Raw genomic sequence first — 16800 nt, 5'->3', positions numbered from 1 at the left:
GAGGGTTAAACAAGTTGTTGTGGTGGTTTTATTTTTCTTGTTCCCCTGTTTTAAACTCGGTTATTCAATTGATTTGGCCGGTCTGTTTAATGAGTTAATTGCTCATTCTCAGTTTCCCTTTGCTTAGAAGAAATGGTCTCCATCTAAATCGTGAGGTAATAAGATGGACCCTGCCGCTGCTGCTGCTGCTGCTTGTGGTTATTCTTTTTATTTTTTTTAATGTTTTCGAAAAGCCTTTTCTGTGGAGGATTTGGAGGTGTCCTTACTTGTAGAAATTCCAAAAGGAAGTTGTCTTTGAAAAACTCACTCTTGAAGAGTCAGATGTATTTCTAAGGATGATCATTGTGTTTTATTTAAACATTTCCATAAAACAGCCATTCCTTCAGTGTTCTCTAGGCACAGTAACCTTGGAAGTTGGAAGAATCAAAGCTGGTCCTTTCCATTCAGAGCGGAGGCCATCTCAAAGCAGCCAGGTGAGTGGCTGTGGAATCCATCAGTGTGGTACAACACGTTTGAACATAGGAACTCCCAGGTGGTTCAAACCGCAGGTCAGCCCGTGGTCCTGTGCACAGGCTTGGTGACCTCTGCTCTCTCCACGCCCTGCTCTGAAGCAGTGCTCAGCATTTTTGTCACATCTCCCACAGGACATCCAATTCCATTGTGCACCAACAAAAATGGATAATTAATTTAAGATTTTATAAAAGATTTCCCAGGGATTAGGTACAAGGCACACTGCTTCTAACCCCCCAATACATTCCCGTTCAGCATCTCTTTCTTGGGACCAAGTAGAGATAAAAGAAAGCACTGTTTTTTCCTTGCCCATTTTAAGTTCACAACATTTACTATGCACTTAATTGCTTATGAATGTTCATGTATGAATGATATAGGTCAATAATTTTTTTTGAAGCTGAAAAGCAAAACTTGGTTAAATTTTTTAAAGAAGTGTTTTTATTGCCTCCAAGAAATGCAGTCTGACAACAGGGACTCCAAGTGATGTCACTATGTACAGATATTCTGGTAGAAGCAAGCACCAGTTGCTTGGATTGCTAAGTTTATCTGCGTAGAGTCAGTATCATGATTTAAGGAAACAGTCTCTGAACTGAGTCAGTCTAAAGATCAGCTCAGAATTAATCCCTGGAAGTGTGTTCATGGAAGAGGGAGGAATATATTCAAAGACCCATAAGCATGAAAAAGCCTGGCGTCTTCAGCAAACGGCATGTAGCTCAGAGTTTGAGATAGAGAAGAGCATGAGATGAGAGCATACAGGTAAGCTAAGTGCAGATTCTGACTAGTCTGTAAGTGATTTTAAGGAACTTTATTTCATACCTTCTTCTTTCTGACATGCTTCTTTTAGCATGTTCTCAAAAGTTAACCACCCTCTCTATGAAAAGCCTACTGAGATGGCATATTTTTATTTAGCATTTATACCAGTCCATGAATATTCAACTGAAAAAAAGTCTTATATGGATGAACTGTACATTCTCCTTGTTATGTAAAAAAATACTGTTCAAGACCCTTGGCAAGTCCCTTTCCTTAGTCTTATTTTCTGATAACAAAAGGCTATTTTCATGAACCTGTCCTTAAAGACCCTCTTACTCACCTCCTTAGTTACTAACGTGAGTTTCCTATTGACTGATCCTAATTCTCCAGTTTTTTGTTTAAGTTCCAGTCTATGCATATCATCAATTTAAATTTAGGGAGGATTAGCTTGAATATAATTATGAAAATTTTGAGTAGGTTGGAGTCAATTGCATCTAGCTGTATATCTCCAATTCATTTATGTCACTAGGCAACTTGTTCTTAAAGAGGAAAAGAAAGAAAATTGCTAGGGACCACATTTAAATTGCTCTTCAAATATCAGGTTATTCTTTCTAGATGCATTAAAAGAATTGGATTATTTTTTTTTTAAAGTGGTATTTATGGGGCATTATTATTCCCAGACTTTCCAAAATAATTGTTGTGTATTTATAGGTGAGTGAAGGCAGCCTGTCATCTTTCACTTTTCCACTGTCTGGATCCAGTACATCTGAGTCCTTGGAAAGTAACTCAAAGAAGAATGCATGTAAGATTGGCTTGATATCTTAAGCATAATTTACTGCTTTGAATTTTGGCCATCAATGCTTATTTGTTTCCTATTTTAAATTACCTCTGAGCTTTCTTTTCTCCTAAATTATGCTATATTTCTAGTATTGGTGCAAAAATGGTGTGTTGGCAAAAACTTCTGACCAACACGAAGCTGTGCTGATGATGGGTTTTTCCATTTGATGTTTGACACACTAAAGGATAAACAAAGCATTAGAATCAGGATCCTGTAATTTTTCTTACTAAGCAGATTGGTATATTTGATTTTATTCTCTTTTTCTATTTAATGTAATACTGAGACATCAGAAGATGCTATTAAGTAAAAGCCTTCCTTTTCCATGAAGATTTCAAAAATTTTGATTGAGAAAATTGATGTGATGCTCCCATGTTTTAGTCACAAAATCATGAGAGGTTTTTTGTTGTTTTTTTGTTTGTTTGTTTGTTTGTTTTTTTGGCTTGGCACATTGGTTAAGAGTTAAAGAAACTAACCATATGGCTATCTCTGTTTTCAATTTGACTAATATTCTACAAATTTAGGCCCTTAAGTCCATAGATTTTTTTTAATGCATCACAGCTTTATTTCTCTTAGCTTTGCACATGTGTCTTTCTATCCAAAGCACATTCTGTCCTTGACTCAGTCAAAATGAATAATACAGTTATATAATCAGTGCTTAAAATGAAAAGGAAGAAACAAGATAGTTGTATTTTGTTCTAAATGGAGAAATAAAGAACCTGTGTGAGACAAGTCTAGTTAGGTATATAAGTAAGTTGGAGCAACCTCTTCTAAACAAAAGGAATTAGGGTATCCCCTTTGTACTATCAGCCAGCCCCAGGCATAGACTGAGATTTTAAAAGACATCAAAATGCTTCAGTAACCTTATTTTTTCTTTTTCACCTTTACAGTGTCATCTGAAATACAGGGATTAAGAACAATTGAAATAAAAAAGGTAACTTGAGGGAGAGGAAAGAATCTAAACTCTCTTGACTTGAAAGACATCTGCATATATATTTTCCCGAAAGCTCTCTTACTGTTTTAAAGTACCCGACGGCAAAAATTATGTACTGTGTATAGTGGAAATAGCACAATGCAACCATTGCTGAATTTCCTGGTCATAGCACCTTGTTAGAAATATCATTTTTGGCATATTCTGTATTTCCAAAAATGGCCTCAACCTGGCCCTACACTAAATAAGGCCCTCTCACTTCTCATACTGATGCATGAATCTTTGCCTCCAACTAATATGTCCTAGTTCCCCTGAAACAGATTTCCCCAGCAGCCATGCACAAGAGGGAGAAGAGTTGCTGCCATTTATTGATCCTTTTTTATGTGTTGAACAGTCCTGTAGACACTTAACAGGTTTTATCAACTCCTTTTTGTAAATGAAGATATAGGGATTCATTCATTGAGAGATGAGGACTTTTTCTAGGCCCCAGAATTTTTAAGTGGGGCTTCCTAGCTTAGAACAAAGGTCTCTCTGATTCCAAAAATTGTGGTCTTTCTTTACTTCATCAGTTTACCTGCTTTTTCTTAGTCCTCCAACATAGTTTCCATTTAGCATGCTTTGGTGACTTTTACCTCTGGAACAGATGCTTATTTTCCACACTAAGGACCTTATTTTCATAGTAACAACCTGCATCAAATAAAGTAATGCAATTTTCTTGAGGTTAATTTTCCATTCTCACACCTAGGACATCAGAGTTAACTGTAGAAGATTGTGCCAAAGAAACAAGTGTTTATTGAAAATATCCCTTTGATTAAAATTAAAATACCTTGTCTGTTCCCGTGGCAGGAACCTACTGACTCACTGGGAATCAGCATTGCTGGAGGAGTGGGCAGTCCCCTTGGTGATGTTCCTGTATTTATTGCAATGATGCACCCAAATGGAGTTGCAGCTCAGACCCAGAAACTCAGAGTAAGTTTTACTACTAATGGAAGCAGCAGCCCTGGCAAATGTAGTAAAAGTTTTGGTAAAACCTTTGAATCTGGCCAACTGTTGTGAGGCAATACTAAATGCTGTGTCTGCTTTTAAATCAGCTAATCCAGCCACAGCAAAGATTGCTTTGGGTAAAGGATAAAGAAATTTAAAGAAAGGAGAAAATGATGCTGTTATATGCAAATTTGCAAGTAAATAAAGTGGGAAGATTTGCAGCTGTTTCTTAACCTTTTTTTCCTTGTTTGAAACTATGTGGAACAAGTTAAAAGAAAACAGAAAATGAGACTTGATGTGGGGGCATTTTTGGAACTTTTGAGTTGTCCTAAATGATATTGCAGGGTCATATGCTGGACTTTATATAACCTACTGAATGTACTAGGGGGAATGTGATTTACAGGGTAAACTATTACTATGTGGTGCAGCAATGTTCTAAAATGTGTTCACTGAGTGTGATGAGAGTATGCCACAATGATGGAGGAGGTTGTTGGTGTGGGAGGAGTGGGGTGGGGGATGGAACATATACGGGAACCTCTTAGATTTTTTAATGTAACATTTTTTTCTTCAAAAAAATACAATTTACAAAAATGATGAGGTGGGGGGGTGGGGAGCGGGGTATATGGGAACCTCTTATGTTTTTTTAAATGTTTTTTAATGTAGTGTTCTTTGTGATCTATTAACTTTAATTTAAAAAGTGTAAAAAAAAAAAGAAAAAACAAAATGTTTTCAGAACACTAGCATGAAGTAATTTTTTTCCTTAAATGTTTCACTAGTTTAAATACCACTTTAACATTTTTAAATGAAAGTTATCGTTTATGTTGCATTTGATTATAAGTTTCTTAGAAGTTTAAATATGATTTACAATGTTATAAAACTGTATGAAATTCCTTTGAAATTGAGGGCTTATCCAAATGTAACACTCTACACTAGAATTCGAGCTTACTGCCCAGCTCTAAAATCATTAGCCAGTCTCTCTAAAGTAAGATCTGTATGGCCTCATGCCTCAGACAGTCTCCGGATATTGTAACATCTTAGTTCAGCCTCTGAGTCAGGATGGTTCTGTCTCCTTTGAAATCTAAATCTATGACTACAACTTAAAAACTGATTGTACACTTAGCACAGGAGTCAGAGTTTCCTGAAAGAGCCAGACAGTCTGTGTTTTACGCTTCACAAGATATGGGCCTCGAATGCAACAACTCGACTCATGAACTGTAGCGCAGAAGCAGCCATGGACAAGAGGTTAATGGAACCAATGAGCATCCCAACAAGACTTTATTTACCAAATCAGGCAGTGGGCTAGCTTGGCCCATGGGCTCTAATTTGCCAAGCCCTGTTAGAGTTACAGCTTATGTTTATAATAATATGTTCAGAGAAATTCTGATTTCCAAACCATGTCAGATATTTTATTATTTTTAATAGGAAGTAATGTCTTACACAGGAGAAGTGAAGAGAAGGGAAGAGTGACTTCCTTCTCCTGGGTAGACTACAGAATGCTCTTTGTGGTTGCTGCTTTTCAGACTTCCTGTGACTCTATGCATGTGGAAAGATAGAGAAGGAAATGACTGTCTTAATGTCCCACTCCCTGTGGCTGCTTTAGCATGTGGCTCTTTCTCCCCCTTGTAGGTTGGGGATAGGATTGTCACTATCTGTGGCACATCCACTGAGGGGATGACTCACACCCAAGCAGTTAATTTACTGAAAAATGCCTCTGGCTCCATTGAAATGCAGGTAAGATTTTTATCCCAAGTGCTATTCAGAATATGGCTAGCTTGAGGACAAATGAGCTTTGATGTTAGGAAAAATGATTAAATCTCCTGCTATTATTTTATTTAATATTTCTCTTGAACAGAAATGATTGAGAGTTCCAAGAAAGTGCATATGAAACACATTCCCTAACATTTTTATCCTGATGCATTTATTGTCTCGTATTTTATATGTAAAGGAAAAAAAAATACAAGGCCTTTGCAGTAAATGCTTAATCACTAGAATTTTAAGTGGTGTGAGTGAATGGCTTTTATGCTAAAGATCTTTGAAAAATAATTGCATAGGAGACCATGTTTTAAAAGCATCAAAGAACTTTGTAGAATTGAATTTGTAGAATTTGTTTTACTGTCAGTTGATAAGCACTCTGGACCTTGTTATATTTGGTTATATTTTAGGTTAACAGATATGATTAAGTTGACAATAAAGCACATGTTTTTATCTAGATCCTCTTTTTGAAGAAAAATTACTACTGTGTCCCTTGCCATATGAGTGTGAGTTTTTCTCTTCTCGTTTACATATCTGATGCCCAGGTGGTTGCTGGAGGAGATGTAAGTGTGGTCACAGGTCATCAGCAGGAGCCTGCCAGTTCTAGTCTTTCTTTCACAGGACTGACGCCAAGCAGTGTCTTTCAGGATGATTTAGGGTGAGCTCATATCTTTTGGGTTGTATGTCATTTGTCACTTGGAAAAAATCCCCCTGACAGTTGCATCTTCTGACCCATGTTCTTTGTATTCATATAGAGGTGAAATAATCAGAAATGAGATATAAACTATGAAACCCAAGTGTTTCTAAAGTGTTAAATAACTGTGGCATGAATTTAGGTCATCAAAAATAGATAGATAGATGGGCAGGCAGATAGGGGAGCCACTTCCCTGCATTCATTTTCAGTTCTGAGTTTGTTTGAGGAACATTTTACTCTTAAAGTGGAAATGGAACAAATCTATCCATTAAAAAATCCCCGCATTGCCTACTCATTTAATAAATCATCCTTTTGGTAGAAAAAAATTCAATTACCCATCCCATTAGTACAAAGGCATGAGAAAATACAGAGGGAGAGAAGAGAGGAATGCATTAGAATTTTTAAAGCATCTGATGGAGCTGTTGCATTCCTATAATGATTTTTCTCTCTGAGCTTTGGGATACTAATGTTTATGACTTACTCCATGGTCATCCCTGCGCTTCAACCGTCTCACTTCAAATAAACTGGAAAAAAGAATGAGTTTCTACATGCAATGAGAACATTCCGTGAATATGTTAGTATAAGGAAACCATAAATGAGTAATAGAATTAGGGTGTTAAGTAGGATTTCATTAGATTATGTAAATTTAAAACCCTGAGCACAGCATGTACTGACAATTTAAGAATCCCAAAAATACCCATAATATACCCACTGTCAGCAGCACACAGACTAGTGCTAGTTCTAGGTATATGTCAGATTCACAGAGATACATTTTTAAAAATATCAAAACCTCTTTTTCTCCCCTTTACTGTAGACCTCCTCAATGTAAGTCTATTATGCTAGACCGAGGACCAGATGGCTTAGGCTTCAGTATAGTAGGAGGATATGGCAGCCCTCATGGAGACTTACCCATTTATGTTAAAACAGTGTTTGCAAAGGTAAGCTTACTCATTCTAACCATCCTCTTTTCCCTTAACCATTCATTAATAGTGGTCAGCAGCTGGCTTATTAGTTTATGGCCCGAGGTAATGCCAAATGGTTAACAGTTGATCATTTTCTTTCAGAACTCCCTACAGGAACAGACCATTAAATATTTTTATCCAGTTTGTGGTTTAGTTGTGTTTAAAGGAAAATAGACTCAAATTGAAATTCTGTGGGAGCTTTCGACAATATACATAGAAATATTCATGAATTTCAGACAGTAAAGTCTGTTTGTTTTCTTTGAAAACAAGTTGCGGTGATTGTCTTTTGAAAACAGAACATTTTGGAGATGTGTGTTTCAGAGCACTGGCTTTTCTTTTTCTTAGCATTTATTTTGTTGTGGAATATAAAATCTGGGGGAAAAAGAACATAAAAGGTATGTGCAGATCAGTTCACAAGGTGTTTTTTTTTTACAAATGAAAATTCATTGACTAAGATAGAAAAATAGCTACTGAAATAATATTGAAGAGTATCTGGCAGCCCTATCTCCAATAATAAGTTAACTATTCAATAAAAAAATTTAAAAAGCCATTTGTATATAGTTGTGTCATATAGTAAATCATTCTGTCTTAATGTTCAGAGTATCACTGTTATAAACTGGGTGAAGTCATTAAAATAATATAATCCTATATAATTATTGTAATACACTGTTAACAAATTTTTTCAAGCGCTACAAAATTGGACAAAATTTCCCGAGAAGAAAAACCAGAATCCCATAATTTTACAGTGCGAAGGAGCAAAATATATGCCACAACCTGTTGAAAGCTTTGATACAAGGACTTGAGATTAGTGCATTGGTCCTTTAAGGTATCTACCTGTGGAGTTAACATTCTATTATTTTTAAAAGCAACCTTTTTAAAAAATCTCAAGTGCTGTACTTGCAGCAAACTAGTTGTTAATATTCAAGAGATTTTGAAGCCATTGATATGTCCAAAAATACTGACAGCCTTTGCCAGTGAGTAGAAGAGTCATGCAGTCCTTTTCCTCAGTCTAGGAACAATTTATTTAAAGCATGCTGGTTAGAACATATTTTAAGACTTGCATCATTATGGATTCCTCATTAACTTTTCCATATTTTTAATCTTATATTTAATTGCACAATTGCCTACTAAAAGCATGTCTCAAGTTTTTTGTAGTTTTTTTTTCCTCCCAAACAGCAATGTCTATTTAATCTAAATCACTGAAAGGCCCATAAGGAATACAAGGAATCCATCTACCCTTAGAAGTTAAGAAACAGGGAACTTGAGTGATTTTTTCCAAAGCCACAGACAATTAGAGTTAGCATTGGGCTTAAAGTCAGGTCTAGTGTCTTGGCCTGCCCTTGGCATTGTGGTTGTGGGCTTTGAATAGAGGCTTCGTGCCTCTGCAAACCTTTGGATTTTGTGGGTCACAAGTCCTTATGCCATAAAACCGCAGTTTGTTCCTACCTGCTCCCTTTGTCTTTCTGTAGGTCTTCTTTATGGGATAGAAGAAAATCCTGAATTCTGTGTCCCTACTAGGCAAATCCCCAAGTATTCTTTATTAATTTGAGTTCTCACCAGTTGCTCTGCTGAACAGCCAAAAACACATCCAGCTAATCTCTTGACTGCTGAATGCACTCTCAAATTGGAATCTCCATGCTTAAACCTTTTAGGAAAAAGGCCCCTTTGTATATGTGCATCATTGCTTAATAGCTGTGCAGGATCCGGGGAGCACTGGAGCAATGTGTGTGTACATGCAGGGTGACTTACATTCTTGTTTAGATCTCTTTCTGTTGTGTTGCTGGGAGGCAGCATTTTTTGAGAAGTAAACAAGTCTACTTTATAATTGCAGGGCGCAGCCTCTGAAGATGGGCGTCTAAAAAGGGGCGATCAGATCATTGCTGTCAATGGGCAAAGTCTAGAAGGAGTAACCCATGAAGAAGCTGTTGCCATCCTGAAGCGGACAAAGGGCACTGTCACTTTGATGGTTCTTTCCTGAACTGGCTGCCAGAACTGAGCCAACCCAAGCCCTCGTTCACATCCCACACTGGAGGGAGGATGGAACCGTGCTGGTGGTCTTTTCCCATGCTCTGTTCATTAGGCCATTCAGGACTGGAGGGGAAAAAATTAACATTTCAGTTGGTTTTTCTCATATGCAAATGGTTTTCATACTGACTGCCTAGCACCATTTTTCCTTTCCCTTTCCATTCTGTAAGCCTGAACTCAAAGAAAAGGGATATTTGCATAAGAAAATCCACTGTTTCTTTGTGAAGATATCTGACATTTTATAGTCACATGGGCAAAAATTATTACGTGCTCAACTAGTTAGCAGAAAAAGAAAAATAATTCTAAACCTAAGTATAGAGTACCTTTTTCAGTGAATTAGGGTGAAAAATGAAAATATAAAGTTACGAAGAAATTCTTAGAGAGTTTTAAAAAAAATGTCTAATTTTCCCAATCCCTTTTCCCCACGCCAAACAACAAAAGAAAAGGAAAGACGAATTTTCCATTTTAAAGCTTAAAAATAGTTTCACTTTTTAAAAAAGTGATTATTATTTTAAAAGTTCATCTTCCCATCTTCATATGCTTGCATATTTTTCCTGCTAAAATCAGTTTCTAAGATTGAGTAATTAGCAAATATATGAAGTATTGTCCCTAAGGTATGTAAAGAAAAAATTTAAAGCTCATCCGAATATTCATTTTTAGTTTTTGTCCTTTTATAAAATATTTTCATGTTGCTAAAAGTAAAGCAATAATATTAACCTGTGTTGATTATGTTTCCTCTCAGAAGAAGCCATGCTAACTGTAGAGGAACATGGAAGGATCCTAGAAATTTTAAGTGCTGGTTTTGACAACTTATACAGCACTACAAATGTGTTGGTGCACTATGCAATTGGTTTTCAATTAGTATTATCTTAATGACAGAGGAAAAAAAAGCAATGAGTTAGTAATTATTTTGGTTTTATGCCATTAGTAAATTGATAGAAAAATTAAGGGGATTAACATAACTTCATCTCATTGCCTTATATTAACATTTTACAATACAATAGTTTAAGACTAAAGGAAACAGATGGAGCTGTTTATTGAGACAACTGGTGAGGAATTATCATGTGTTCATTCCCAATTTAGAGCGTGAAACTCCTACATTAGAATATATAAAGTCACTTTAAATATTATCTATATTTGTAACAGAAGTAGTGTACAGATACTTCTTTATTACACCATTTTTGTGTAAATGCAGAATTGAAGTGAATAAATAAGTGCACAAATAAAGTGGTGTACAAATAAAGAAGCTGGCCTTTTTTTTTTTTTTTGGTTCTTTTTACTGGAGAAAAGCTTTATTACATTATTCAAGATTTATAAGTTAAAATTGTTTTTTTTATGATGTCTAACTGAACTTATGGTGTCCAGAGTACAATTGAAGAAACTTTGGACAACATCATTATGAAAAGTTCAATGATTTTTATGTCCAGAATTTTTTCTTATATTAAAGATTCATAGGAAAATAATCAACATCTTAAGAGGAGAAGCATTCTACCTGAATAGGCACACCTCAAAAGATACTGTGGGTTCAGCTCCAGACCACCACAATAAAGCAAATACCACAATGAAGAAGTCAGATGAATTTTTTGGTTTTCCAGTGCATATGAAAGTTATGCTTGTAAACCATACTCTAGTCGATAAGTGTGCAGCAGCATTATGTCTAAAAAAAAGTGCATGCCTTCATTTAAAAATACTTCATTGCTAAAGTTTTATTAATACCTTCAATTGACTTGTAATCTTTTTGCTGATGGGAGGGTCTTACCTCAGTGCTGCTGACTGATCAGAGTGGTGGTTGCTGAAGCTTGGTGTGGCTATAGCAATTTCTTAAAATAAGACAACAATGAAGTTTGCAGTATCGACTGACTCTTTCACTTGAATCCTTAGAGGCCATTGTAGGGTTATTAATTAGCCTAATTTCAATATTGTTGTCTCAGATAGGGAGGCCCGAGAAGAGTGAAAGAGATAGGGAAGAGCAGGTCAGTGGACACACACAGCGCATTTACCAATTAAGTTCACTGTGTTCTAGGGGCACCCCAATTACAATAGTGACATCAAAGATCACTGATCAGGGATGACCATAACACAATAATAATGAAGAAGTTTGAAATACTGCGAGAATTACATGTGACATAGAAACACAAAGTGGGCACATGCTGTTGGAAAAATAGCACCAAAAGACTAGCTTGATGTAGGGTTGCCGCAAACCTTCAATCTGTACAAAAAAAAAAAAAAAAGCAATATATGGGATGTGCTATAACAAGCGAGGTACAATGAAGTGAAGTATACCTGTCTGTTTTTCTGAGGTGCTATTAATGCTAGAATATTACAGGTTGTTCTTTACAATTGTCAAGAGCTGATGTGTGTTCAATGGGAAAAAGTCAATGAAAAATATATTAATGAACATGGAAAGTCTAACTTGAGCCCTGAGCAAGGAGTTGGTGAACCTTTGTTCTGCTAATTCTGCCACTAAGTAATGAACATATGGAGTCCCTCTGTGATTCACCTGTGGAATGATAGGTTATTTTATCTCAAAGCTTCCATCTACTTCTGAAATATAAGACTTCTGTGATTCTTAGTTATATTAAATGAATGAATAACCTATTGCAACAATTCAGGCAATATTCTCTAATAATTGTAAATTAAGGTAGTTGAGGAAATAAAATTCCTTTGAGTTTCCCAGTGACATATCCAGCTTCTTAGCAGTAACTTAATGGCCTTCCCATGAAGGGAAAGCTGCTGGAAGCTGTATGAGCTAGCAAAGATTTTTATGAAGGGCATTCTCTGGCCTACCCTGTGGGGGTAAGTCAACCAAACAAATTAAAGTTTGGATGAGTATGTTGGAGTTGGTGAAAGCAGCCCAGTGGGTGTCGTAAGTACTTGTTTATCCTAACCCACTATCATTGTGCCTGGCTCAGTAAAGTTCTGTGTATGTTCATTGAACACATGAACAGTTAAAATTCGTGATTAATTTCACACATTAAATTGTTTTTGTGGGGCTACCTGCAGCCTTCATACTAAATATAGAAAGAAGCAGTGGGAATGTCACTGTACGGCTATAAAGACAACTTGGGAAAATTTCCCCTCCTGAATTGCTATTAATTAAGTTCAAAGCACATGAAAGAGAAGGAAAGAGGAAGGAAAGAAGTTAAATTTTAAAAGAAAAAAATATATTGAGTCATCACTTGGGGAGAAATGAAAAAGGCTTACGCCTCTTACATTGTTGTTTCTAGAAATATGATCATTCATAGTAGTAAAGAAAGTGCTTGAGCAAAGAGTTTAAATAAATTCTTGAGCAATATAGTGCTAATGCCATGTACAGCCAAGACAGTGTATTGCCTGTACAGGTTCATTATAATTGATTTAATCAAAGTGGACAGACAGTATTGTGCGTTCCTGATGGTCTTCATCTCTCCAAAAAGTAAAAAAAAATAAAAATAAATTTTCAAGTGTTTAATTCGCAGACTGATGTGGATCAGCAGTGAAGTATAGCACATCAGTAGGACCCATAGATCAGAGCAGTGATGGAGTTAAAAGCATAAAAAGAATAGAGTTAATGAAAGATAAGAAAAAGGAGGAGGCTTTGTTTTTTTTTAAAGAGAGTCTTGATAAAGCAGATCTTGATAGATATGAAGAAGCAAAGGGAGTTCTTCCCCTCTCCTGAAATATACTATATTAAGCTGCCTTGGATCTCATCACCTAGCTTATTGTCTGAGAATGTCATATGCAGTGATTTAGTGCTCCCTCTTCAGATCTCAGTGAGAGTGAACAGAGAGGTTGAAAGGATGCCTGCAGGGAGACAAGAGTAAATATGCTTTTTGGGGGGGCAAAGAGGGTCTAGGTGTGGAAATGTCAAAACTATCATCACCTGCTTTCTGCAGCTCCGGTGTGTTGTTTCATGTCAGTGGCAGGTATCCTGGAATGCATTTGATTTGTGCAAAGATATTCCTCAACTTTGAAAACTGGGGCTTTATGTTAAACTCTGTCCCTTTCTGAAATGAGTTACTTGGAAGGTAGGATTGACCTTCTTTACCTCAAAAGAAAAAAAATTGTTGGCGTCAAGAGAATTTCTAAATGAAAAGGCCATGAAAACTAATGAAAGCCTATGTTCTTAAAGGGGCTTTTGTCAGTTTTACTTTGCAGCATCTCTCCCCTCAAAATATAAGTGTTCTACATTGTCCATTTTAGTGTAAATTAGAAAAAAAAAGTATTCTTATATTTGTCTAAAATTTTAATTATTTTAGTCAAGTACTGAAAGGTTTAATACTAGACCCTTAAAAGGAATTCTGTCAAGAAAGGAGGAAAGTCTGTGGTAATGATCTCAGAACTGTCTCACCGAAAATGTTTCTTGAAGTTTCCAAAAGTACCACCAACAAAAAGACTTCAGGCAATTTTTAGAAGGAAGTTCAACTTGTTCTCTTAACTTAGAACATCCTTCGAAAAGACTGTCTGCTTCCCTCCCCAACCTTTGTCCTCCTTACTTGCATATTTTCCAAAACAAACATGATTATCTTGGGAAACATACTTTCTCTTCTTAATTTTGTTCTTATTGATATACTAGAAATTGTACAGCAGTTTCTACCTTGAAATATTTGGCATTCACAGTTCTACTCTTCTCAGCTTCATTAACCTGAAGATACTTTATTCCATTCGGTATATCTTACAGATTTACCTTTGCTTTGAAAAATTAAATGAGATAGTGTTTATAAAACATTAATATGCACAGAGCAAGCAATCAAGCAATGGTAAAATTACTTGTATTTGTAATATCTTAGAAAACATAAGAGTGCTACCTAAAACAGTGATCTTAAAATGTGTCCCCTCTTTGAAAAAAACTGTATCATACCAAAATCAGGCATGTTTTGTTTAAAGACTACTTGTTTCAAAATACGGAATCAAGCCCATCAAGTTCTGTTCTTCAGGCTCTTCTTGGCTACTGAGGTTGCTTACCAAAATGTAAGTCTTCACTAAAATCACAATTGGGTCATCAGGTCCAGCCTTGCTTTTTGTTTTGGCAATTCTAGCTTGAAATTAAGGACCAATAACTTAAATTAATGGAGTGAAATGAATGTTGTGATAATATTAAATAAAGCTAATGCCTCTTGCACCTGAAGGGCTATGCAGATGGCAGGCATACCTAATTATGCACCCTGCTGGCTTTAAAGTGTGCTGATAAAAAATCTCTCAACTGACTATAACATATCTTCATTCTTTAGCTCCAGAAAAGTTAGAGGAAGGCAACACAATACACAAAAACAGCTTAACGTACTTAATTTTTTTAAAGGAAAAAGATGCAATCCTATAAAATAAATGAAATAATTAAGGATTTACCTGATATTTTAAATAAGTCATTAATACAGAGTCCTGGTTGTTTTCCTTTCTGTGAATGCTAAAAAGGATGTTTCACAGCCCCATCAGAAAAAGATTATTCTTAAACCAGTAAAGAAGTAAAAAAGTGATCTGTTTAAGTTAACTGTAGGTTTACATTTTTACTCACTCCATGTCAGTTAAAAAGAATGCTTTGTTAGTAGAATCTAAATAAGTTCATTTGAATTCTCACTCTAGGTGCAAATTGGATTGGCCATTTATCACTGAGATATTTATAAACTTGTTCTTTTCTTCAAGTAGCTACTCTAGAAAATATGTTATTATAATTAGGCATTTAGGTAATAGTCTTTATCACAGCTATTTCAGAAACCAGATTGAACTTAAAAAAAAAAAAACAACAGCAAAACATCCTAACTTAGGAGTTCTCTTTGTTTAAGGAATATGAATTCCCTATGAACTTCATTTTGTTGTAGTTGGACACCTAAGCCAATAAAAGCATGACCAGCAACTCCTAGTTTTGCCTCCAGAATGATTTTGTTTTGATGCTTTTCTTATAATCAATAATATATATTGATTTACATTTTAAAAATAAAGAGCATGTAAAATATTCTTTTTCAGGTATAGTTTCCTTCAAAATGTTCATTTAATGATAAAGATGCGGCTCCTTTTTAAGAAAAAGTGGTTAGTTTTTTCTAAACAGTACATAATTTTCTCATTTTCTACTCCCCAGTCCTAGGGTTAATAAATAAATTACACATTTAAAATTTACATTTATAATATATGATGCCATTTGGATGACTTAAAACTATGGCAATTATTTCTGCCCTATACATCCATATCGATTTATAGGTACGTATTATTCCTTCTATTCAATAGATTTTTTCCTAAAGTTTTTCCTTACTCTGTGTTACAGGTATTCATGTAATTAAGCCAACCATGTCTTGGCTCCCAGTTTGTCTTGCATTTAATATAAATCATAGCTGATAAACGTCCTTTGCTGAAAGAACTCTAGATTTTTCTGAAACATATAAAAAGCATGGGCCTCTGGCTTTCAAGGCCCTGACTCGATACCCTGGCTTGGTCCTGACTGAAAAGCAGCTGACCTCTCTGATCTTCTTATCTGTAAAATGGAGATGATAATATCTTGCACTATAAGATGAGATGAAGTATCTGCACGTGACGGCACTTTATAAATGGTAGAAATATTGTTAATACTGCAAAAGTGAATGTAACAAGGGCTGTCATAATACAAATAATGAATTGTACAGGCATCTGGAGTAGACTGTACTATCTCTGGTATTAATTTTTATCCCATCTTTCAAACGAAGTGTCCTCTGATTGTCTTATTCTAGAAACTTCCTCATAATTTCTACTAGAAAGGGAAAATAAAGCAAAAATGATTTCCAAAAGAACTGAAAACTGCAGGGTGTCTAGTTGGTGAAGTGAATGTATCACTCTTTAATATTTTAAGATAGGTAGATTATGGATAGGCATAGTTTAAACCTAGTGAAACATTTTATCATACTCTAAGCCCAGTGTTTGTAAATTAAGCCAACTCTAGTTTTAAAAGTAGTCGGGAATTTACACAATAGCCACTACTCATAGAATACTTCTTCCACAAGATCTCTGGGTTAAAAGTTAAAGTAGTTTGTATAAATAAATTCCATCTTCTCCCTTTTTTAGGCATGTGCAAATAATCCCTTTGGGGACAGGAAGGGAAAAACAAACAAACAAAAAAACCCAGCTTGGTAGACTAAACAGGCTTCCCAAAGGAAGTTGTGAGATCAGACTGGGAGTACAATATTGCTTTTCTTCCGTATATCATTTCTTGAATGGGTGATGCTAAAAAAGTTGGGGAAATATAAGGTGGAAATTGCATGTACTTCCAGTGGTTAAATATTTTATTTTTAAAGAGCCAAAGAAGGGAAATTTGCTTTTGAAGAGGACTTCTCCCAACCCAAAATCCCATGTGGCCCATAAAATAAGCTTCAAAATCTATAGGATCTGGTTGTAAAAGTTCATATTGTATAAGATT

General features: G+C 35.6%; 1 protein-coding gene across 19 annotated transcripts in view; it reads left to right on the top strand.

Moving 5' to 3' along the window:
* Positions 1-10686, top strand: part of MPDZ (multiple PDZ domain crumbs cell polarity complex component) — a 175200-nt gene extending 164514 nt beyond the window's left edge. For all 19 annotated transcript variants that reach the window (XM_058301867.1, XM_058301855.1, XM_058301860.1 and 16 more), the window contains 8 exons: positions 387-473; positions 1972-2062; positions 2986-3029; positions 3873-3995; positions 5637-5741; positions 6308-6420; positions 7271-7394; positions 9250-10686. In XM_058301867.1, the coding sequence (XP_058157850.1) occupies positions 387-473; positions 1972-2062; positions 2986-3029; positions 3873-3995; positions 5637-5741; positions 6308-6420; positions 7271-7394; positions 9250-9396 (834 nt within the window). In that variant the 3' untranslated portion in view covers positions 9397-10686. The remainder of the gene's footprint in view (positions 1-386; positions 474-1971; positions 2063-2985; positions 3030-3872; positions 3996-5636; positions 5742-6307; positions 6421-7270; positions 7395-9249) is intronic.
* The last annotated feature ends 6114 nt before the right edge of the window (positions 10687-16800 follow it).

Source organism: Dasypus novemcinctus, chromosome 8 (genome assembly GCF_030445035.2).
Source record: "Dasypus novemcinctus isolate mDasNov1 chromosome 8, mDasNov1.1.hap2, whole genome shotgun sequence".
NCBI classification, from domain to species: Eukaryota; Metazoa; Chordata; class Mammalia; order Cingulata; family Dasypodidae; genus Dasypus; species Dasypus novemcinctus.
Note: the sequence above shows the minus strand (reverse complement) of the source record. Positions and strands in the feature narration are given on the sequence as shown.